This window comes from Pagrus pagrus, assembly GCF_965226575.1.
Source record: "Pagrus pagrus genome assembly, chromosome: 11".
NCBI classification, from domain to species: Eukaryota; Metazoa; Chordata; class Actinopteri; order Spariformes; family Sparidae; genus Pagrus; species Pagrus pagrus.
Window position 1 is genome coordinate 12,630,547 of NC_140195.1, and position 25,301 is coordinate 12,655,847.

Below are 25,301 nucleotides of genomic sequence, written 5' to 3' on the forward strand. Positions count from 1 at the left end.
AGCTTTAATGGTAAAGTAATAGGATAACTGGTCTCAATGTAATTTACAGGTAGATTGAAATCAGCATATAATCACAAGGACAACAAAGCTGAACAAACATAAGTCAAAAAAAGCGTAGAATTATAAATATGTAGGTGATAGATATGTGTATGTAAAAAAAGAAACATACAAAGTACAAGTCAAGTGCTCTTTAGATTGTAAACAAATGCAAATACACTACTCAGAGTTAGTTAGGGACATTGGGATATGGGTGCATATATGCGTGTGCATGGATATGCAACGGAAGTCAAATGAAATGTGATTTAAAATATTCACAAAGCACAAAATAGAGACAGACATGTCGCAGAATAAAAAAACAAGTGAAACACTAAACTATCCAAATATCCCTAACTAATTTTGAGTAGCGTAATGCAAAGGAATAAATGCTGGATGGGTAAAGTGGCTCAGGGGTAGAGCCAGTGTCTTGTCATTGGGAAGTTGCTGGTTCAATTCCCCTGGTCTGCATGTCAAAGTGTCCTTGGGCAAGATACTGAGCCTCAAAACTGCTCCTGATGTGCTGGTTGGCACCTTGCATGGCAGCCACTGCCATCAGTGTATGAATTACCATAAGTTGCTTTGGACAAAAGTGTCTGCTAAATGTAAAGTACTAGATTACTTTATATACAAGAGGTGTGTGGCTGTGTATAGTAGCCTAGCTTGCAGGATTTATAGATGGGTGATGTGTAAAAACACACAATAAAATGAATACAGTCAAATACAGCATCCCTGCAATAAATCCCATTTAAAGCCAATAAAAATGAAAGATGTGTTTATTCCTTTTTTTCTTGTAGGCCTAACTGTTTTTAATTTATAGAAGAATAAAGAAATTCTAACCAGACAAATAAAAAGAACATTATAACCTATTGGAGCTTGGATTCAGGCTCTTATTAGTTAGATATTAAGCTAATTAAGGAAAAATAGGTCCAATGTGCAGGCTACAATCTGCTGGAGAGTAAAAGTGCAGATACGGGAGGTGGTGCCTTGACTGGTCAGAAGTGAAACCCGCTGTAATGCGAGCCGTGCTGAGCTAACGTTAAATAGCTAGCTTATGATCATGCCATATGCCATAACGGTGTGAAGACGTCGCTCGACGGTTGAGGTGGCTGCGTCGCTGCCAGTCTGTCGGTCGCCAGGTTACGTCGCTGAACGTTGTGAGCGCGCTCTTGTTTGTCGGGTGCCGTTAACGCCCACTGTAGGTATTGCTCATTTTGCGGAGGGGCTGCCCCATTCATAGGGCTAGTAGGCAGGCAGGCGAAGCGCAGGAGCGGCCAAACACCATCAGCGACGTAGCGTGAGAGCCAAATGATGGTCTCTCGCTGAAAAAAGGAAGAAAAAAAAAGAAAAGGCAGGCCAGGTTAAACTGCGCTATCGTTGTCGGCCGTTTCGACCTCGGACACACTCTCAGCTACAGCCGAAACCGTCCTCTCAGGAATGGAGATTTGAATGTCTTGATTGAATACTGGAGGACCTCTCCTGTGCCAGACCTGCCGCGGAAATACGCTGACTTCCTCGTCGCCTAGCTCCTCGCCGCTGCCGCAGACCCGGCCAACCTACTCGGCTCACTGAACCCCAGCCTGTCCGCGGACCGCCAGCTCTGGCATCTGGACGCATCGGGACCTGGTCTATCGTCGTTGTACATACGTAAACGTGCCCGTGTGTGCTTTTGCTGCCTGTATGATGCCGACACATTTGCGGTTCCGGAGAAGGTCATTCCTTGGGCTTATATTCCTCTTTTCACTGTCCACCTCCGCATTGTATTTCATCTACTCCGCCCCCGGAATCGGTAAGTGCAACCAAGCCGATGATATTATTGAAAATAGTCACACATTTGAATGAGGTGAGGTTGTTTTGTGTGGGCTGTTAGGTCATGTGTGACAGCTCGGCTTGTCTTTGGGAGTGTAGACTGGCGAAGGGGCCATGCGCCTCCGCTGAGCCATGATCACTCCCAATCGATGATGAGACTCAGCTGGATGCAGGAACTCAATCCTTTAATATCCATGTACCTGGCCATGATAATAACAGTGCTGCTGATGAGCATCATGGCTACTGTAATCATGCTGGTGTTAGTAGGCCTAACAGCTATGATTATGATGCTTACAGTGGCTGGCGCCATGGGCCAAATATGATATTTTGGCATTGATTTTGGCTTCATTAGTGGCATCCATAGAATAGGGAAGGATGGCCCATGTGCAGCTCGTGATTCTCATCCTGTCTGACTTTTAAATCTTTGGTGGGACAAAGGTCAGCTTGTGAGTCATGGATTCAAAGGCGTAAATGACATTTGTGAAGTTTACCTGAGCACAGAGATCACTGCCAGCTCCTGACATCATTAGCTGCCAGTAAGTCACATGCAGTTGTGTGATATCACATGTCCTGAATCCGTCCTATCATTAATTAATTTATGTGTCTCATCATCCCCTCCCTTTTCTCTCCCCTTTTCTTCCTGTCACTCTTTGCTTCTCTTCCTCACTATCCGTGGTCTCACCCATCCTTTCTTGAAAGGCCTTGCAGCTCGGGCGACGGCGCGCGTATCTTATCAGCCTGGAAACACAGAGCAAAGCATGCTTGCTATTTTGGTCATGATGATCACCCATGGAGTTTCCAAAGATCAGTCTTTATTGCGGCTAAACAGGCAGAGTTTATCTTGGTGCATAACTCGTAGGGCTTCTCACACTTGACTCTGTGCCAATCAGATCTGTTTTAACTTTCCACTGAGCGTGCAAACGAGCAGTATTGAAATGGTGGCCTTTCTTCTTAAATTTCCAGCGAGGTTACTATTTGAGGAATCACAAGGCGTATTTAGAACTACTTGGAATTTTCCCTATTTACTGTCATGGCCACCATCGGCTGGATATCCTGTTGTGCGTCGCTGAACGGGCGTGAGTGGTGATGTTGGGCTTCCTGGAAACATTGTAATACAGTATCTGCTCCATTTAAAAACAATCCAGCCCCCAGAGGCCTGAATCACCATTTTCGAGCCAAAATACAACAACAGACCAATGCTGCGGTTTACGGTAAAAGAGTCCAAAAACATTTTAGACTTTATGATATACACTCAAAGCTAAGGGCTTTTCACTGCCAAAAATACGAGCCTGTCTTCGCCGGAGTGGAATGAGTGAATAAGCCTTCATGTCATACAAGTGCAGCCTTTCTAACACATCAAACGGAGAGCTGGTCCTTCTTACTCATCAAAATGGGTATTGATCCATTCACGCTTTTTACCTGCTGTGGACAACTTAATCAATAATTGAATCAATTCTCATATGGAGGACACATTACTGACAGGAATAGCCGGTGTAAATCCCAATAACAGAGAGCAATGATTCCTCTAAATGTGGAACTTATAAACAACTAAATCATTGAGCAACCAGCAGGATAAAAATAATCCATCATTCACTTGTTCACTATTTTCCCCAACTCAAGTATTGATGCTGTTTGGTAACTGACTGAGAGCTGTGCTTGGCCATATCCATCCTCCCGAGGCTTTGACTGTTGTAGGTCTGTAATGGCCAAATGGTTTACTGGGGGTTCGTTCTGAAACAGAACAAGGACCAGCAGCACCAGTCCATTAATTATAGATGGTAACCAGCAGCTAGGCAGCTTCTGCTGCTGTTACTAAAAGCTGCAGTTTAGTCTTTTACACTCTGGGTGCCCGGTGGAGCTGTAGCAGCAGGCAAATCAGGTGGGGGTTGGGGAGATCTTTAAAGGAATAGTTCCAAATGTTTTTTTGACACAGGGATGTATGATTTACTCAGTGGTAGTGATATTGATGCATGGTCATTAGCTGAGGTTTTTTTTAGATCTTGTGGTCAGAGATGCAGCTTGTCGGATGGAAATAAACAGCAGCAAATGCAGCCAGTTGGCAAAAAAAGATTTTAAACCACAACACAGCATTAGCATTTGATTTAACTGTCCCCAACAGAATACATCATCTTTAGTGTAGAGTCTCCTCTCACACCTGTCGGTATCACAGATCTATTCAACAGAGGAAATACTTTGATGATGCAGAGAAGTTTGAGGGATAAATCAGATGCTGTGTTCTGCTGCGGATGCGTTGGTGTGACTCTATTTGTCAGCTACTGTTTATTTTGATCTGACAAACTGGAGCCTCGCCGGGACATCTTCCACGCCGTAGCCTGAGCTATTTCCCATACATCAATATTACTTCCAGTCAGTAACTTTAACTACCCAACTGCATGTCTGAAAATCTGCCCTATGCCTGTAAGAGCAGGTGAAGACAGATCTGGTTGTCAGAGTGGGCTTCAGAGATGCCAGTTCACATCATTTCCCTACTACTACATTCCCCCATAAGGAGTTTATATGAATCATCACTCTAGTTTTTCCTTTTGCCATGATTATCTTTAAGCATACAATGCGAGTTTATTGAGTGAACAACAGAATCCTCCCATCTGGCGTCCGCTGTAGCATTAGAAGGGGAGTCCTGGCCACAGTTGTGTTCACTGTATCATTGTATAATGGCAGCCACACTTTAAGGGTGAACAGATCGCGTAAAGGGATCATATAGGAGGGGACTCCACAAAGAATTAGCAGAATAATTCTGAGGAAAAAGAAGGAAAAGATGGATTGAAATTGGCAAGAGGCAGAGGAGGAGGGGACATGGAGAGGATGAAAGAGATGAGCCGAGCTGCTTTCCTTCTGCTGGTTTGCACATCGGGGAACCCATCCAGAACACCTGAGCAGGGCTTCCTATGATACCCAGGTGGCTTCAGTGCTGAATGCCCCAATTTCACAGCTTAGTCCATTTCTCTCTCTCTCTCCCATCCCGTCTTCCTCGGTCTCTCTCTCGTTTTCTCTGTCTCCATGTACTCATATGCACTGACACCCCAGCCTCGGTGTTGCCCCCGAGCATGGCTGCTGACTGATGCGGGCTGGGAATGCAGGGCACAGCTGGGCCTGATTGCAGCAGTTTATTTAATTAAAACATGAGAGGATCCCACTGGAGCGAAAGCTAGGGGAAGACACAGGCTCTATTTATAGGTTTCGAACACAGATGCACACACTCGCACACCTCCACATCCTGGGAGAGCAAGGAAGACAGGTGCTTCCCTTTGTCTTCGGAGACCCGGCTCATGCTCCCATCTGAACGACTGTGTGTTTGTGAGTGCAGGCTTGTGCATATCTGGCTGTATTACTGGATATATTTTATCGCATACCAGATTTATCTCTAGGTGTGGCCCGCTGACAGCCTGTACTCCTCTACCTCTGTCTTTCAGGTTGCATCACAGCAACACAGACACATAGTTGGAGGAATGAAGAGAACAACCAAAAGGAATGTTAGAATAATTGTGCAATGTAAAAGTGAAGTAAGGAAAAGGCTACCACCTTGACTCAACAAGTTACAACAAAATTTGCCCACAGCTCTTGAGGCTACACTGTTCTTACGTGCTAAGTGATAATGCATTCAGCTTTGAAGCAACCTCTTCAGTTGATGACACAAACACATGCCTCATCTAGCTGTCATACTTTCCCAAGAACTGCTCTGATGGCGCGAGCCTGCCTTTTAAATACATATCTCCTAAGCAAATGATAGCCAAAGCAGATAAACACACTTCCTGCACTTACAGCCAGGAAATAATTGCAGGTCTGCAGGTGTCATGCCTTCAAGTAGGTCTGCTTTATCAGCATATAATATACTGAGAATTACCAATCATAAACATACCCTCTGCTGCCCAGTGCAATTTTCTCTGGCCCTTATTTTCAGGCTTATGAGAATATGCCTGCCATCATAAATATAGATCAGCTCAGTGTGTCTTCTGTCAGTAAAATGTGTTGTGTGTGTGTGTTGTTAAAACCAACATAACCAAATAGAAACTTGAACAATGAATATGATGGGTTACCAAAGTGATGCATAAGCCATCCCTCTCAGCTTTAACAGCTTGCTATAACTACAATTATCTACTACATCCAGACTAAATGTGTTTTGCTTAAAATGCTGAAATATGCTTCGTACTAGTCAGCTCAAGTGTTGTGGGAAAAGTAATTCATATCACAGTTTGTTCTGATACAATTTCTTGCTATGCTCTATCAACCCTGGCCCCAACAAAGCGATGCACTCGCTTGAGGAAATGAGGCAGAGGTTTATCCTTCCTTTCCTAAAGACATTTTAGTTTTGACCCGGTTCTGCTTTCTGACACTTTAGCCATTTGACAGTATACGGCTAGTTGACATTAAATGACGTCATGTCCATTCATGGTGTCGTGTGTGCGTGGGTCTGATTGTGTATTTTGGTACACACTCGTTCCTCACAGCGGTCCACAAAACTCTTCTTAATGCAGTATATGGCTGCTGATTTTTGGGTGAAAGAGTACGTTTTCTTGGCACCAGAGGGTTATTGGGGTTGTAGTTGATATTCTTACAATACATAACCAATATATACGGTCATTGTCATAGTCAAAATATCATTATATCATTATGTCATAAGGTATCCTATAAGAATATATATATTATATGCAAATTTAATGTTATTGAATGAATACTGTCATTCTTCCTCCCCTAACTTCAGGGATTTATTTGTGAGACTAGCAGAAGGACCATGTTTTTGATTTGTGTTCACCTTGTGCACTGTCATCACTTTCATGGCTGAGATATCATAGGCCACTTCTGTGCTATCACTCTGTGCACTCTCCGTACTAATGGCACTATACTCCCCCCCCCTCGCTGCTACTGGTCTCTCCACAGTGTTCGGTGAAAGCTGTTTTCCCAGAGCAGTTTTTACATTTCCTCTGGTCACACCCACCTGGCTGTGTGTGTGTGTGTGTGTGTGTGTGTGTGTGTGTGTGTGTGCACAAATACGATTGTCCATTCACGTACATGTATGTCCGCTTGTTTGTACAGCCACTTCCTGCAGAGTAGACTTTCCAACTTGACAGTGCGTGACTGCCTTTCCCCAGGAACATTTGAATTCTGATTTGAGTAAAAACTGGCACTTGTGAAGATCAGATAGATTATCTTGGTGCCATGCAGTTTGGTGCTTTGCATTAGGAGGAAATGAAAAAGTTTACATGAAGCTAAATTTTAGCTAGATTGCAATGTGTTTGTGACAGCATTGTTTAGATGATAGCTGATTACTCGGTTGGGTTATCGGAGTAAACCATTAACTTTAGTGAGATGGAGGACATGGAGTTTAACTTCCTGCACATAGCACATTTGTTCATCATGCTACAAGGATTAGCTAAATCTGCACTTTCCTTGATCTATATTATTTACACCACTAGTAGGACTTAAACACCAAATCACCATTTGCTGTAGTTTAACTGCCTCTCCAAAGTCTTGTGAAGTTGGTCTTCTTCACAAGTTTATAGGCATTAAAATTTATAGCATTGTTGGTGGTAACCATAGTGTTCAGAAATGGCCAGATTCAGACACAAACCCACTGGCTGTGGTAAAAATTGTGCGTGTCTTTGTGCAAAGCAGTGCTGTGTGAGTGTGTACTACTATGGATGTGTATGTGGAATGTACAGGCGTGTGTCTGTGGCCATGTGTGCTTCGCAGTCATGCTGCTTCTGTGCTGATGCCTCACTTGTATTAATGCAGTACAGCTTCTTTGGCACTCTCAAAGCCATCCATCTCTCGACCTCAAGACTCACTGTAATGCTACCCCCACCCCACCTCGCAACCTCCTTCTGCTGCCTAATTGATCCATCCATTTATCTCAGCCCAGCCAGCCTCTTAAGACTAATTTCCAGAGGCTAGGGATAGCCGGGGTGAAATATTCACTTGGTGCCAAGCTGCCTCAGATAGATTCCATTGTGAATAAACAAGTTGATAGTGATAAATTATGCACTTTCTCTATTTAACTCTGTAAAGTTCTTCAGCTATTAAAAACTTTAACATAAACGGAAAGCTATAAAATCAGAATGAAAGGAAAGCACGGATTGCTGGTAGCACAGCAGTTCAATCAAATACCTCCGGCTGGAGCACTTAAGGTCTGGCGTTTGACATTTTCCCTGCAGTTGCCATGGTTCCCTGAGGGCTTGTTCCCAACCAGGACTGACTCCTTTTTATTGTCACGGCAACCACAGAAACATGCCATTCTTATTCCCATGATGATTGGGGTGACAACTAATCCCCAAGGATACAGTCATTACAGTCATTTGGGACAGAGCCATGGACTCTCTCTTTGTCTGGGACAACTGTGCACTTTCAAAGGGACCCTTCAGTAAAAGTCGTTACAATCAATATAAATGCCTTTAGATAATGCCAAGTTTTTCTTGTACTCTACCAGTGACGGGTCAAAACAACACTTGCCCCATAACTTAGATAAACATGGCAGAATTGTGTTTTCTGCTTCCTAGACCTTTTGCACTTGTAAAGCTGCCTCTAGTGGTAGTCTGTTACGTCCCTGTACAGTCCAAAGGACATGTGACTCTAAATACTCTATTAACAAAGGAATTTAGTTAAACATCAATAGAGTGGGAGTTCATTGCACCTTGTGAGTCAGTCAGAGGCATGAGCAATCCTCTTAAAGCCTTTCATTGACCGTGTGACACCCTACCCACTATCGCACACGCACACACGCGCGCACACACACACACACACACACACACACACACACAACCACTGCACACTTCAAATATGGTTTACTACAATACGTGAAGGCACCACCCTGGAAAGGACAAAGCTTACGTAACTATTTTGACTGTGGCACTGTACAGTCTCAGTCTTTTTAGCTGTGATTGATTGTAGTTGATGAGAAACGCTATAGTCCTTGCTTTTATCTGCACACTTGGAGAGCTTACAAAGTTCATGACAATTCAGTTTTAACCTCTATAAACAGACATCTGCATGCAGAATGCAGAATCTGCAGGAACGGGACAAAATTTAAGAATTGGAAGCATTCTGGTTCCCATTTGTTCTCATTTTGTATTCAGAGTAGTAATGATCAATCAATCGTTCGAGCAGGTTTTGATGGCATGCAAATAGGTGGAACGCATTGGCTTAAATGCAATCCTATCACCCAACGTCTATTGATGGACAACGATTTAACTTTATATTAGCTTTTTCAAAATTTCGTTACCTCTTAATAGAGGTAAGTGGAAATGTTGTCTCAAGTCCATTCTCTTATCTCAAGTTGCTGATCGGACTGTGAACAGTGAATGACGCAATTAAAAAGGAAATCTTGGCGCAAATATCTTTTATCAGGAATTCTGCTGGCAAGGGTTGCAGGGATATACCAGTTTTAGGGTATCAAGGAATTTCCTTTGGGAACGTTACTGGGGCAACTATTATGGCAGATATTTCCGTTGCCTTATGGAAATGGCGTAAGCAAAAAAGTATAATTTAACTGATGCACGACAACACTTTCATGGCTTTAGAAGCATTAAATAATGCTAAATAATAATAAAAATGTTGGTGTTAGTATTCACTCGATGAAGTTGCTAACCTTGATCTTCATGAATGAATGATATTCTATATGAATAATATTCTGTACCAATCGCTCGAAGAAAGAGTTGTTGGAAGAGCGTTGGAACATGCTGGTTCTGGTTAAGTGACATAATTTGCACAAGGTATGAGGCAGGCTAGGAATAAAGTGAATAGTGAGTGAAAACTGATGGTTATCAAATTGTGTACATTTGCTTACTGTATATACACAATTGAATTCTACTGTATTTGCGTTTTAGGTTTTGTTTTGGTTGAACAAGCGCTTTTCTATTAGTCGATATTGATAACTGTATCATAGCCAATAGCAGGAAATAAGAGACTTGTCTGATCAAGACTGTGATAACATGCTATACACAGATGAACCGTAGATGAGTTCCAAACAGATTGTAATATTTATTTGGGTGTAAACCAGCAAACATGAGTCTCGTCTTCAAAATCAATGGATTTGCTGCATGTTGCAGAACATTGCCTCTTTGGTTTATAGGACAGGTAATCACATTCACAAATAGTTGAACCAAGTCAAAGAGAAACTATAATCTTGTGTGAGAATAAGCTTTCCTTTATTCTAAAGAGGGCAGGGTCTGTTTAACAGGTTTCGTCCAGCTTTGTTGTTCTATGTACACACAGTGCATACTGTCCTGTTCAATGAGATTGCCACACTTCGATGGAAAATTCAAGAACTTGTGTACACAGTAATTTAGGTGCATCTGGTCATAGAGTCTTCACATCATTGAAGGTGTTTCGAAATATTGTCCTTTTGTTGTTATATTAACCATGGAAAATGCTCTTTAAATCTTCTAAATGTTATGATATATCTAAAAATTAGGTATAATCCAGGCATACTACTCTAACGCTTCTCAGTTTAATTAATCATAAGCACAGAAAAGAAGCCATTCCTTATTGCATTTTCCAAGGAAACATTTAGCAATATATGATAATAAAGTATAACAGAATACATCTGTTTGTTTTATCAAACTTGTGCTTGAATGGAACTTATAACCACAACTTTCCTCAAGCTAAATTCCTTTTCCTGGTATAGATAACTGCAAGTGACGTACGTTGGCCTGCCAGTAGAACAACATAGCAACCAGAGGTCATCCCTATACACACAAAGTAACTCTAGTCCACTGTATTATACTGTTGTCTGTAAGATGACTCATGTTCAACCCCTGTAGTCTGGATACTTGTCCATAGACAGATGGTGGAGCTGGGTGCAGTATAGGTGGAGGGTGGGGGTGTACCTATGTTTAGATGGAGAGTCGTGAGTCCTTTTAGAGGCAGACTGAAGGTCTCGTGTTGAGGCACTAATCATTTATGTAACCCAATCGTCCTGAGGAGAATCCCAGCCTTTGTTGACCTGGTCTGGGCCTCCTTTTGTTATTGAGACTGTTACCGTGGTTACTTTGGTCATGCATTTGAGGGCAGTCAAACTGTGACTTGTGATAAGGGTGAGAGGGTATAATCCAAACACAAATGTTGATGCAATTTGATGACGAGTGGAGCGGTGCTGATGGTAGGGATCATGTTTGGGATGACTACACCTGTTTTCCCATAATAAGTGTTTTAATGAAAGCACAGACACCGGTGTTTTCCCCATACTTGATATGTTTTTAATTATTTACATTAAAATACACAATATATTTGAACCACTTTTTAAATACTCTATATAAAATGTCTTAGTAGCACAACAGTAGACCCATGAGTAGTGCCCACAGCCAGGTATTGTATTCCCAAGGGGTGGGAAATAAAATAGATTATCCTTCTAATCCCTGCTAAATTAATCACTTTGCTACAGTAATTGAAATATCACTGCTTCCCAGCGCCTCACACTATATTAAAAATCAAGGAGGAGGTATGGTAAGACAAAGGGAGAGTTTCCTACTAAAAAGAGTGGAACTTTATAAAAGTTTGGAGTTTGTCCCCCATCGTTTACATCAGAATTGCATCAGAAAGGAAACTGTATCGGCCAAGATTTTCAATACACGTATATCTCAGTATTGCTTTAACACAAACTTTAAAAAAAAAAAAAAAAAGACGGTTAAACTGTGTATTTGAACCCGGTGGGCAAAGACTGAAATATATGTTAGACGGGTATTAGCCTGTTGGACAGTGGTTATTGAGCCTTTCCAGCTGTTTGGCTCTGGAACATGATTGCTATAAGCATTTCTAGAAACCTAGGAATAATTTATTGAGTACCTGAAAATGATGGTTCTTAGAAAATTTCTCTGAGTCACATAAAACAAACTGTAAACTAGTTATAATTTGAATCTTCATGACAGATCGTCTTGCTAGATATTTATAATGACGATTACTTTTTTTCTCACCAGTAATTGAATATTATCTCTTTACCAATAGATATATTCAAAATCTTTGGGTGGTGTTCAGAATAAAATGTGTTGCTACAGGCACTGGCATGATAATGAAATACAAACCATCAAGGAAACAAAATGCATCTTCCTAGAGAAAGATAGTTGACTGTTGAGTCCTCAGTTCAATCCAACCTCTCAAATACTGGCTCTTTGGGTTGGCGTCCCTAGCTGCCAATCCAAAGCATCAGTGTTTGACAATCTGGGAATGAGTATCTTTCTCCAGGAAGTTCCACTTTGTTGCTTCAAGTCATGGTTGAAAGCTTCCCAGAAGTCAAGAAATTACACAGTAGTTTACAGTCCTCTGAGGCAGGAGGCACAGCAAGCCTTTGTCTTGATGCTTGCGAGTTAAGCAGCATATATTAACCATACTCTACAAGCGACACCTACACTGTGAGCTTGCACTTAATAGACTGGCCAAATTAGTGTGGTGCCAGGTGAAGTTGCACTTTGTACAGCGAAAGTTTAGACAGGATCTTTTTTTTGTGCAGTGTCTTTTAGATGACCCTCTCAAGGAATTCCTACTACGCCCATTATGTGGTCATATTAAAATATCAAGGAGGTTGCATCATTTCTTGCACTGCTGTTGTCAGTTTGATATCAGACTGTGCACTCAGTTTCCATCGGAACTCATTGGAGTGGGAGGATTCAGAGCTCTGGACCCCGGCAAATTATTAGTCTGAACACAACCATGATTGGATGAATTATTTTATTGTGTTGTGTCTTATCGTGTCCCCTTTTTATTATTCTTCCCTTTATGTCAGTGCTTTTATTTATTGTAATTTTATTGGGTTCTTTTTTTATTTTTGCTATTGTAAAGCACTTTGAAAATATTTGAAAGGTGCTATACATATAAAGATTATGTTTCTGCTTTTTCTTACATCCGCCTGCCTCATTTCCAGGTATCCAGATCAACACCTCAGGTTGGCCTTGGCAGCAAATGCAAACAATCAGCAGAGAACCTACGCAGGAGCTTCATTAGGAGGCTCCTCTAATAAAACCTCAGGAGGGCAGCTTAGTTGATTAACAAAGCACAGCGGTGGCCAGAGCTGATTTACATGCCCTGTGTGATAATGGCACAAATTCACTGAATGCTAATTACCAGATGCCTTTGTTATGCTTTGGTGTGGCCACAAAGATTAGCAGTAAAATGAATAGGTGGCCAGTGCGGACACCATTTATTGGATCTTCAGGTAGAGTTGTCCTTGCAAAATTGTGTAAAAAGCCTTCTCTCTGCCTGCTTAGAGTAAACTCTTCTACACTGTTCCTCAACTGCATCAACTGGTCCATGTTTGAAATCTGACTACCTTCACCTCCTTTCTTGTCTGCACAGCTCGCTTAATTTCTCAGGCTCTCCTGTAAAACACGTTTTTGCGATGTAGTATCAACAGAATCGATGTCATGACCTGGATTCTTGTTGGCAGAAATTAATTGGTTTGTAGCTGAAATCTGAAATTCATTAATCAATTTAGCACCGCTTTGAGTTGTTTATATAACCCTCAGTGCATTAAAGCAACAAACCCGGCCTTTCTCATGAAATATTAACTGCAGCTACCAAGCCTGCACAATGTCTTAATGTTTTCCAATGAGTACATCAAGATACATTTTATAAATGCAGTAATGGCACATTAACACTTTCCTCTCTACTAATAACCATGCTCTTATCTTTTTCCAAGTTAAGTAGAATAACAATTTAATTTAGCGTTGGTGTGATTAGCCTGTTTACCTAGTGGTTACCAGTGATTTTGGGCGTGTACACAAACCACAATGCCCCGTGTAATTTCTGCATTAGTGGAATAATAGAAGCCAAATAGTTCGTTGCAGAGAATTAAATGTGGAAATCCATAGGGAAGGGCATGTGTGGCTTTTTTTCCCCCCATCTTGCTCAAGTGTATGTAGCTACTGTGGCAGCGTGGTATTCTAGCTGCCTGCTCTGGCCCATTTGTTCAGTCAACAGGAGTAACCTCCAGCTGTGAAGAGACCTCATCTTTCTGCTGGGAGGGGAATGTGGAGAATGGAGTGAAAAGGAGAAAATAGGCAGAGACAGTATGGTGTTTGTGTGTCCGTGCGTGTGTGTGACAAGTAGGGGGTCATTTCAGGTATTGGTGTGTACATGTGTGTACCTGTCTTTCTTTTTCCTCTGTACACCCTGTACACCGAGCCACTGCAATAACACAAGAATGTTCTGGACAGCCGCCAAATATAAAAGCAGACGGAAGTGGGCTGGCAGAGGGAAGCGGCGGGGGTACTTTTGGAATGAATTACTGCTCACCGGCATTACTGTCTCACTTACTGTAAGTCCTGGTATTGGGACAGACCGTATACGGGAGTTAACTGGATTCAACAGGATTACGCATGCACGAGGTGTATTTATTAAGTAATAACCACATTTTTGAAATCAGAGATTGTGAAAAAGATGGACTGGGTTAGCGTAAGAGTTCTTAGGCAAGAGACAGACTGAAGAGTTGTGGTAAGACGGGAGAGGGCACGTGGAGGTAGGAGGACTGAAATGGATCTTGAGTTGATTTAATGACCTGCAGTGTAGTTGCATTTGGCAGGAGTTGAGTTAAAGGCAGATTCAACCTGCAGTTACAGTTCACAGGAAAAATGCAATCCAATGGGCAGGGAGAGCAGCAGTGGACAGGGAGGGGAAGATTAGGGAGGGTTATCAACACATGGAGGCATACTTAGTACAACATTCAAGAGCCACTGGAAAACCACCCAACATGCTGGATAGAATCCAAAACCTCGATCCTCATCATCCACTCATCATCCGTGGACGCTGCGCTCTCGTTGCCGAAGACACCCTGATAACACCCAAATTAGCACCTCAGTTTATGGTGTTCTGTTTTGCGAATCACACTGATATCCATCAGCTCATTTCTTTTAAACTTGTTGCCAAATACAGGAACTCTACCTGCAACTTCTCACTGTAGTAAATCTGTCGTTCCTCAACTCATGCTACCTTCCTCATATTGCTTACGACACTTGAATAGCGCCCATTTCCCCTTTACTGTGTATGAACTTGTGACCTAGGATAAACTGGCATTTGTATTGCCGTTAATGGGTAGAGATTAAGAGAACCCTTGTATATTTCCACATTCATACTGTACATTTTCTAATCTGACTAGATAGGTATACAGGCAGCTGCAGAATAGAGAAAAACACAAGAGAAAGGGAGCGTAAGCATGTACAAGGAAAATAAAGTTTCTTCTCTTGTGCTACTACACATCCAAAATTTTACACGGTTTTCTTTTTAGTAGAGATTATAAGCAGACAAAGATGTTTGGGATAATTTATAATTATTAAATTCAGAATTAAAGGTGCAATATGTAAAAAATTTAGTTGAAAACATCCAAAAATAACTAAAGTTATCAACAGAATATGAAGATATAATAACATAATACATTTTGAGATAATGACGTGTATTTTGTTGCGGAGATATCTAATGAAGTGAACATTTTAGCTAGCTAGCCCTGGCCTGACCCAGTCCAAAAAAGGTTCTGTCAACAACTCCTCTGGTGCTCTGAACTCCCAGTCTGGAGCACTAGCTGCACAGCTAACAGCAGCTACAGTTAGCAGCAGTCAGCTGTTACATATTCTTACATATTACACCTTTATGATTACTGTGTCTGTGGTCATTTTAGACAGTAAACTGCAAAATATCCTGCCTTGTTACATATGTTTGTTTTTGATCATTTCAGAAAATATGTGTAAATTGGTTGATATATTAGAATCTTTGCTCCCTATTATCGGTATCGCCCCAAAAATTCAAGTATCGGTCCGGCTCCAGTACACACAATCTATCTGTCTTTCACTTCCCAGTTCTCTCCCTTCATCAGATTCGTTTTCCAGTATTTGCTCGCAGCAGAATGAAAACAAGGGGTCCTGGCACCACTGTGTCATTTATGTAAATCTCCTCATTGCGTCTGGTCCCTGAGTTTCTCTGCCATGTAGTTGCTCGGCAGACACAGTGACTCAGGGGAGGGTCACACATGCACGCAAACGGGCAGACATGTGCTCACTCACGCACACGCACACATACACACACACATACACATACACATACACACAAACACACTTGGGACAGCAGAGCAGATGGAGGGGCACAGTGAACAGTGCAAGACCAAAAATGACCTCAAACTAGCCTCCATGCTGTCCCTGCTGGCATGTGTTAGTGTGTACTGTGTCCGAGTGTGATATGTTATTTCAGAGAGACATAACATGTCACGATGAGAGACATTTTTTTATCTCCCGTTTATCTTTGGTATTTAGGCGCATAGGTCAACACTCCTCAGTGTGCTCCTCTGCACTCCTCAGCAAAGACAGCAGACGTTTTTTTTTTTTCTGTCTGGAGGTTCATCAATCGATTAGCATCATTGATCAACCAGGGCAGTTCAAAACAGCTTTAAAGCTAATGGCTTAGCGAAAAAGGAAGTGTCTGTGAGGAGGTTGCGTTTGACACCAACATTACAATCTGAATACAGTAAAGAGGTGTGAAGACGGAAGTCAGGCCCTCTTCCTTTTTATTAAAAAGTATCCAGACCGACGGCTAGATTATATGAATCAGTTACAGTAACTGCAGCACTGAGGAGGGCTGTTTGTTTTAAAGTATTCGTCCATGTTTCCACCCCTTCCTGTTCACTTGCACTTCTCTTCCATGATATTCATTGTTATACAGTCAAGCTGAACTACATTTTAAGACTCTTTAGACTATACAGTAGTTGCACATATGCTCTACTTACGTGAAACGTACAACATCACCAGGTTTAACTATTCATTTGCAGTCATGGTTTCAGTAATTTTAGACATGCGGTAAGCCTCCAGCACAGGCGATGCTTCGTCATGTCTGTTGGCACACCAAAACGCCTGGCATCTGCCATGCTGAGTTTAAAATTACAAGTCCGGACTGCCAGGTTTAATTAACCTGACTCTTTTGTCTCTCACAATCAGTGTAAATAGAATTGTCACTATTAGAATTGTACATACTTAAAGATGTGTTATGCTTTTTTCATTTTTTTCCTTTCCTTCAGTGTTTTATATGGGTTCTTGTGTGTAAAAGATCTTGAAAGTCCAAACCAACAGAAGCTCCTCTCTCCTACAGAGAACACTGCTCCTTAAACACCTCGTCAGTAGTCTCACCTTTAATTCTGTGACTACGTCACACTACGTCACCATGTCACACATATGCATAATTTATGCCTAGCAGCTAGTTTGAATTGATTTAGCACTCTGTAGCTACTCTGTTGTTAGCAGTGCTGGGTCATTTATACATATATATATTTTTTTATATATATATTTATATATTTTTTGCCATTAGAGCTGCATAATTAGTGAATTGTCAATTAGTTGATTGAAAGAAATGTAATGGCCAACTAACTGATGATCAATTTATTTATTTTAAGCGAAACAATCATATGCTGGTTCCAGGCTCGTCCTGACCTGACAGTGGAAGAGTTGAAGAGTCTGACCTCAGATTATGCAATCACGCTAATATCTGAAATCCCAGTGGTGAGCATCATGTGTCATGCATATGTGTGCAACAAAAAGCAGCGCAGTGATGAGCAGCAGCCTACAGTATGTAGGAGTTTCGTTTGGGGAAGTTTCTACATTTCTCAAGTTTGGTGCACACAGGTGATTTGTTCAGTCTTTTTCTCTGTTGACATACAGGGACTTTAGAGAATGTGCTCTTACTGTCACCCAATATTGCAGATCACACACAAGAATTTAATACATACGAAATAGAGGATAAAATAAATCAGTCGAAGAAGATTTTATGGGTCATCACAGAAGAACAATATTTGGGAGACAGATGACTTTTGAATGAATTAATGAAATGTTGCCGGCCAAGAGGAAGCGCAGAAAAGGGGGAGGGGAGTGGTTTGGATGCTCTCAGGAAGTGGGCAGGATGCCAGAGACTGTGATAAGTGCTGACGTCATTTATGTTGCAATGAATGAAGAGTACTCAGCCTGTCAAAGAGACATCTGCTCTGAGAATCTTGTCTTTTGAGGGTTTCTTGTTTTTTTTGGGCCGGTATGCACTCTTACTTTCTCTATCTCCTGTCTGTCAGCCAGCCAATCTGTTTATGTACTCCAGACCAATGGAAGGACCAAGCTCTCGGGAACTTTTTGTTGAAATCCTGTGCACGTGACGAGGGTTCTGGTTAATGCATCCTTGACGGTTTTTCCTGTCATTGTAGTGGTCTGACACACACAGTCTGGGTGTGGTGCGAAAGGGCCTGTGTGCGCGCCCATGTACAGAGCAGCTGTGTGGTTTGGAGGAAGTCTCATGATCCACTTATGACCAAGTGCCTTGTGACCATAACTAGCACTGTACTAATACTGTCCTCATTAGCATCAGTGACTGCTTGTGTTTATGTCGGCATGTTTCTGTAAGTTAACAAGCAGAAAACAGATTTGCACAATAAAATGTATATATTTTTATCCGTTTATTTTGGTCGTATAGACTGCACATGGCTCCCCTTGTACAGTGTGAGTACGTCAACACTAATACATCCATCCTCCGTCTTTGCTCTTAACCGCTTCATTTCCCTTCCTGTGGTGAACTGAGGACTATGTCCAGTTGTTGACAACTTGACTGTGAATGTCAGCTTCCTGTTGACTAATTGGGAGTACCACATGACAAACGAGAAAGAGAGATGTATAGTGTTAAAAGTGCAGGTCATAGATGCACCATGCAAATTAAACATGTGTGGAATGAATGGACAGTTGTTTTGGTGAGCTAACAAATGCATGTATATTATATAATGAGTAGTAAACACACAAGGCTTGTGTGTAACCCAAGAAAAATCTAAATGTTTGATTACATTTAAATGCTGATTGGAGCTTAAATCGCAATTAATGCCTTCATTATCCCAAATGCACAGAAAAATGATTAATAACAATTTTGATGGTTAATGAATTGTGTAAACAGTTTATCAGGCAAAATAACAAACATTTTCTGATTGTTATGCTTAATGATGATGATTTAGTTGATTTTCTGTTTTTTCTTCTTCTTTTGTTTCTTTGCCAAAAACAATATTTACGTTTTCTTGTGAAAACTGATTTATTTATCTTGTTATCCAAATAAAAAGAGCTTTGTTATCCCGAGATAACGCGATAAACAAACCTATTTTTGCGAGAAAGCAAAGGTCGCGCTCTGTTATCACTTATAGCCTGTTAACACTTTTTTAAATAGCCTACTGTTTATAAGATCAGGAGCGCCCTGTGAGCATGCATGCATGGCATCTTGACAAGTGTAGCAACTGATTTAAGCTGAAAAAAATGTCAGATCAAGGAGTATCAATTATTGATGGATGCATCAGGCTGTACTATAGTGCTATTTATTAATGTTAATACTTTATTAGCCCTTTCCATTCAAACAAAATGTGGGTAGTAAGCCAGCGAGAGGTTGTAGCCTACTGGACAGAAACACATCTGCCTCGGGTTGATCACTGTATGCAAGACTTAGTTTCATTCTGTCCCTACGCAGAATTAACAATTAAAGGATTTTTAGCTGCTTACACTGTTATTATATCCGTCACAGACTTGCATACATTGCATAACAAACAATCCAGCCAGCTCCTCCTCAGAAGTATCTCACTCTAAAAGGTCCATGTGGTACAAGAGCTACATAATAATACTGCTGTTACACCTATACCTTACAGAAGCCATAATGTAAACACCGCCACGTCAAATCAAAAGGTTTAACATTCAAATGGCAAAAGTTCATGAAAAGGTTGCTTTGAAACTCCCAAAACCCACCACACAGAGCAGTATGTGCGTGATAATCCACTCTCATGAATCTTGTGAAGTCATTATCTCATGATAAATGATGACATTATCTTGGGAAAGCAACATTTGTTATTCCATGATATTGACATAATAAATAACTTCTTGAGAAAACAAATAATATTTAGGTGGTTATCACAGGAAAGCGGAGGAAATGGTGTTTGACCCATGATGTTTAGGGCTTCCTGAATTTATAAATATTGGATAACCGATCAAATAAATTCTCATTTAAGCTGTAGTTAGAGGAAGAGGGGTCAAGAATCTTGACTTATTCTAAATTCATGTCATTTACTAAATGAAAATTGTGTGAGGTATAAGAGTTGTGGCAACTCTATTTTAAGAGCTTATTTGTCCACTTTGAGAATAGATAATCATTCTTTTTTGTAACATTAACCCTACTCATGGGTCTGAAATGAAATAAAATGAATTAAACTGATTCTTTATTAACATTTAAATAATCAATGAACATCAATTTCCTAAGGGAGCTCAACAAACACGTTTCAAAGCACAAGGATTTACTCTAGTGGCAGCTCTGTCGTCCTCGCCTGATGTGTTCTCTTTTTACCCAAAGATGATGCGGCAACTTCATGTCGTTGCATCTATGTGTCTCTCGAGGTGTGCACAGAATGGCCCCTCGGGAAAGCATTACACATCGCTGCTTACATAAGCTTAAGTTACCCATGACAACAGCAGCGGTGGGGGGAGGGTGGGAAGGAGGTGGCAAGATATGATGAAGAGGGAGAGGGTTGGATAAATAAAGACACGGATAAGAGTGAGTGACTAAAAGCGCAGACGAGTGAAAAAGGAAGTGACACATTCCACCTCGGAAAGTAGTGGTTTTTTGTTTTTTTGTCCATGGCGGAATGCAAGATGAGATAAATACAAGACTTTGTTTGATGAACTTTGTTCTCTCCTTGTCAATTTTAAAATGTCTTATCTGCCAATGTTTATCATGGAAACGGCATCTCTTCAGAAACTCAAATATTTATAAATACCAGAGCTGTGCACATTTCCAGATGTGGTACAGCCTTCATGTTTGCCACGGCAACAATGGTGTTGATTTCCACAGAAAACCAGCTGTACGTCTTGTCCAGATACTCTTGAACTAAGACTCTCCAAGAGTAGATGAATTCCTCTAAGGAGTGATGTTAGTTTTTTTAGCAATATTTTTGTTAAAATACTCAATGAACTCAGGCACCCCTTAGGGATCATTGCCTGACTCTGAAACACTCAATAATAACCTACAAGAATATTATATTGAGGTGTGTGTGTGCGTGTGTGTGTGTGAGTGTGTGCGATCTTTGGTTACAGTGGTTTTGATGCTGATCAACAAACAGGATGCGAGTGACGAACTGAACTGGTACAAGTTTTCCTCTAGTGCAAGAAACCTGTTTGTGCAGAAAATCACAGAAAAACTGTGGTTTATTTACACAGTGATAAAAACAAAAGTGGTCAAGATGATAATTTGTGCCAGAAATTTAAACGTCAGATAATAGAGGTTTTTATTTTTAACTCTCAAAGTCATAAACTGATTTTATACTGAAATGTATAACTCGTATGTGCTCGTATATGTGTGTGTGTGTGTGTGTTTGTGTATTGACCGAGAGGCAGCCGTGTGCGTTCGTATTGATCCACCACGGCCTCAGGGTTTCTCGGCATCACTTGCAGAAGGTCAGAGGAGGTAAGAGACCGGCCCCCTTCGGATCAGATCCAGTAACGGTTCAAAAAGAACACACGTGTTTAAAAAAAAATCAACCTCCGTCCAATCAGAAATGCTCTTCATCTCCATCTCATGTCAATCCTCAATAAATCAATACGCTCAAATTACAGTGGTTGTTCCAGTTAATTGTGAGAGATTTAGTGCTAATGCTTTGAGTAACTGGCCGTTTACTTTCCAATAGCGTGTTGAAACGGTCCGCTAAATCATCTATGGCCAATTTAGAGTGTTACACTACTGATGGTGTCATTAATTCAGCTTCTGCGCCGACATTTTACACATTCAGCAGCATTGGCTGAGGAGTGATGCATCTGCACCCATAGTGCCCTACTTCCTGGATATCTTTATGCATGTGTGGCTCTGTGCGTGTCACTGATACACGGTGGCAGTAAAAATGACCCTTTCTGCAAGTGACAGCTTTAAACCCTGAAAGCTATGAGTGAATGTATGGTGTATCACTGTGTGTGTGCATGCAGGAGCCATTTCTTCTGGGAGAAAAAACAGCCTTTCAGCTCTTATCAGGGAGCTACCAGAACGGGACCGATCACCTCCCACTGCTGAGCTATCAATGTAGAGTTAATTGCCTTTCAGAGGAAAAGCAGAGTAGGGTGTGTGTGTGTGTTTCCTTTTTTGCTTGTTAGTCGCCTTTTTCTTTATTCTATTAACCTCAGTTATAGTACAATACGGGTGCAGGGCCTGTGCCTGGAATCGAAAGCCTGCAATCCATCATTTGGATTGTTTACTTAAACGATAGGAACAAACAGACTTGACAGCAACTGATACAAACCACATCACACGGGGACGGCAGCGAAGAGAGATGAAGAGGGGAGATAGAGGGAAGGACGGATAAGTGGAAAGGGGGAGAGAGAGGGAAAAGAGAGGTGGGCCGGGCTTGGCATGCAGACAAGCTTGTTCTGTGAGAGTTATACAGGACAAGGTTGTTCAAGGTCTTATGTCATGCTTGATGGGTTCCAGTGGGGGGTTTCTGATAGGATGAGAAGCAGTGGGGGTGCGCTTGTGGGTGGACATACGTATCAAGTAGTTATGCAGGAATGCCATGCACCTCACCAGTGCTGCATCAGAATGCTTTGTGTGTATGTGTATGTGTATGTGTGTGTGTGTGTGCATGTGTGTGCACATGCATCCCCTTTGCTTACATGTCCAGCCAGCGCTAATGGCCTTGTGTTGCGGCCTACCACGCTAGCTTCCTCCAAACTCAAGGTCTCTCATGTTTAATTGCATTTGTCACAGTTTGTAGCCTTGAATACCTCAGCACTAACCATTACTCCGCTCTGTAGAGTGCACATTTTCAGAGAGGATTGTATGCACGCTGCTTTGTTGTACAGTGTTTGCATTCTTCATCTCTGCGCTCGGAGACTTGAAAGAATCAAACAACTGACTTTCTGAAAATTTTTTTCAAGTGAGATATTTCACATTAAATACCAGGCTGAGGCTGTGGTTTGCTTTGCTCTGCAGGCAATGAAGTGGGTCAGTGTGGTGCTGTGCATACATGTAAAGCAGATTTGTAGCCGCAATTTGTCCTGGTAGTGAGACACATAGATCTCAATATGTTTGGCAGGCATGACTAGGAGATAACCAACATGTCAAAATATGTTGGTGCCTGCAGGACTGGATCACACTCCAGAAGCCTCTTAGCATTTTTCCATCATATGGCGCCTCACAAGGGCATCAGTGAAAGTGTGAGTGTGGATTTGTGCATGCAGGATATGTGTGTCTGTTGATCCACTTCTGCATGTGCGACAGCGAGGCTGAACAGGATCTACATTAGTCTGTGTTTCTTATTTTCCTTTTTCATTATTATTATTATTATCCTTTGCAGATTTGCTTCGGCTGCACTGTGATATTTGCGTGTTGCAGAGGTAAAATGAGAACATTGATTTCAGTTACCGCTTAGCCACTAGTCTCTAGTCCTGCAAGCCCGGCAGTTTGTACAAAACAAGATGAATGTGATGGAAACTGTAATACAATTACTAATGACAAATCACATCCTGTAGATTTCTAGCTCAGCCGTATGAATGCACGTGCACCAGAGCATGCACGCAGACACACATCTACGTTCATCCGCAGAAGGGTGTGGATCATATTGGGATTGCTTTAAGATAGATACTGATTGGATTAACGGCCAGAGATTGTGCAGTTGGATACAGATTCACTGAGGCACAGATCCATCACTTTGGCAGCATCGTGCTGGCATGCTGCGCCAAATAAAGAAACAGGAGTTGTAGTCAAGTTATTCCAGGAGTTTCTTGATAAACGGTCGTTTTTTTTGCCTCCGGTGATGGTTTGACATCAGACGCTTGTGTGAATCACAATTCTAGAGAATGTGGAACCCACAGCTTTTTACAGTACATGCACATGCTTGTGCAAGCCTGCGTTTGAGATGTAGGCGTGAGAATGGGGTTAGCTAGGACCGAGGGTTGCTCACAGTTAGACCGTTGCCCTATCTTTGGTACCATGCACCGCTCCTCATTGGCACCTGCCAATCCACTGAACAGCTGTGGTGAGATATTTCAAACATGATTTGAGGATGTTGCGGGTCACTTTTGTGCACTGAAATGTGCATTGCAAACATTGCACAATTTTAATGCATATCATGGTGTTTTGCAGATGGACTGAAACACAGAATTAAACTTTCAGCGCTTCCTCTTTGCAGGACTCCATATTCACTGAAAATAGTCAACCAACAAGTCACTTCAGATTACTTCTCAGTACTTAAATTAGTTTGAGTTGCAACTTTCTTCTTCTTTCATGAAAGCCCTTCATTTTTGGTAGGAGAAGTCCCCTCGCTATGTCACCAAGGCAGATCATTTGGTTTTCTTCAGGTCAAGTAGAAGAGCATGGCAAACATGAACATTGTTCGAGATTGTTTCGCACACAAGGAGGAGGAATGAAAGGAGGAAATGTTTGTCATTAGTTTAAAAATTTTTGAAGATAAGGATGTCTGTTTTGTTTATTTACCTTTTATAAATAGCTGTTTGCATGTATGCACTATCATACGCTGATAAGCCTAAGGAGGTTCTGTTTCATGCTGTTTACCCTTCCTGCTTTCCTCCATTTTTTACTAATGTGACTTTCACCATGTGTCCAAGAATAACATGGCTAAACTCTCCATCCTTTCCCCCCCTCTGTCTACAGTGAATGAGTATGTGTTCATGGTCCAAGCCAGAGGGATCCAGATCAGAGAGAACGTGAAGAACATCGGGGCTCAGGTTCTGGAGCAGGTGGTGAGGGGGGCATACAGCATCAATGGCACAGGTAAGAATGTACACCTTTACACACCGAGATGTATTTTGAACGCTTAGTTATGTGGACATGAACAGTTTCCACCCGGGTTGAGTAAAGAAAGTAAAGCTGTTGTCCTTGAATCACCCCTAGGTTTGCTATGACTCACTCAAGGGTTTAGAGCACTTAGCTTGATGAACAATAAGATATAAAAGCATAGAAAGAAAAAATAGAGTATGAAGATAAAGTCTGGTTTAAACTGCCGCTGGTGGTGATGGTTTTATATGTATGTGTGTGGAATGCAGATTATTCTTATGACTTCAACGTGAGTGAGAGTGATGCTCCTCCCACCACATACCTCCCTGAAGACTTCACCTACCTCCCCTCTCAGGTCTGCCCCGAGAGGTTGCTCTCCATGAGTAAGTGCACTGTTAATGTTTTGATTCAAATTCCCATGTCTTTTTTAAATTTATTATAAATGCAAGTTTAGGGGCTATATAAATACGTCAGGACTTTCTGTAAAGGTTGTGATGTCACAACTATACAGTCACCGCCCACAGCAAGCTCCTGCTGGCAGAGCTGATGCAAAATAATGGTAACGGTGCCTTCTCAGGCCACTGAGCTGACCAATCGGCACAGACTGTACTTTTTGGGAGTTGGATCTTAAAGAGACATTCAGTAATATGGAGGGTATCAGTGGCTGTCTGATACCCTGCAAGGTGCTGCAGTAACGGAAAGTTTGA

The 25,301-nt window shown here is 41.6% G+C and overlaps 1 protein-coding gene across 1 annotated transcript in view; it reads left to right on the forward strand.

Annotated features, from left to right (window-relative positions):
* The first annotated feature begins 966 nt into the window (after positions 1 to 966).
* Positions 967 to 25,301, forward strand: part of b4galt5 (UDP-Gal:betaGlcNAc beta 1,4- galactosyltransferase, polypeptide 5) — a 34,930-nt gene continuing 10,595 nt past the window's right edge. The window contains exons 1-3 of the mRNA XM_084367955.1: positions 967 to 1,822; positions 24,472 to 24,591; positions 24,864 to 24,977. Of these exons, the coding sequence (XP_084224081.1) occupies positions 1,714 to 1,822; positions 24,472 to 24,591; positions 24,864 to 24,977 (343 nt within the window). The 5' untranslated portion in view covers positions 967 to 1,713. The remainder of the gene's footprint in view (positions 1,823 to 24,471; positions 24,592 to 24,863; positions 24,978 to 25,301) is intronic.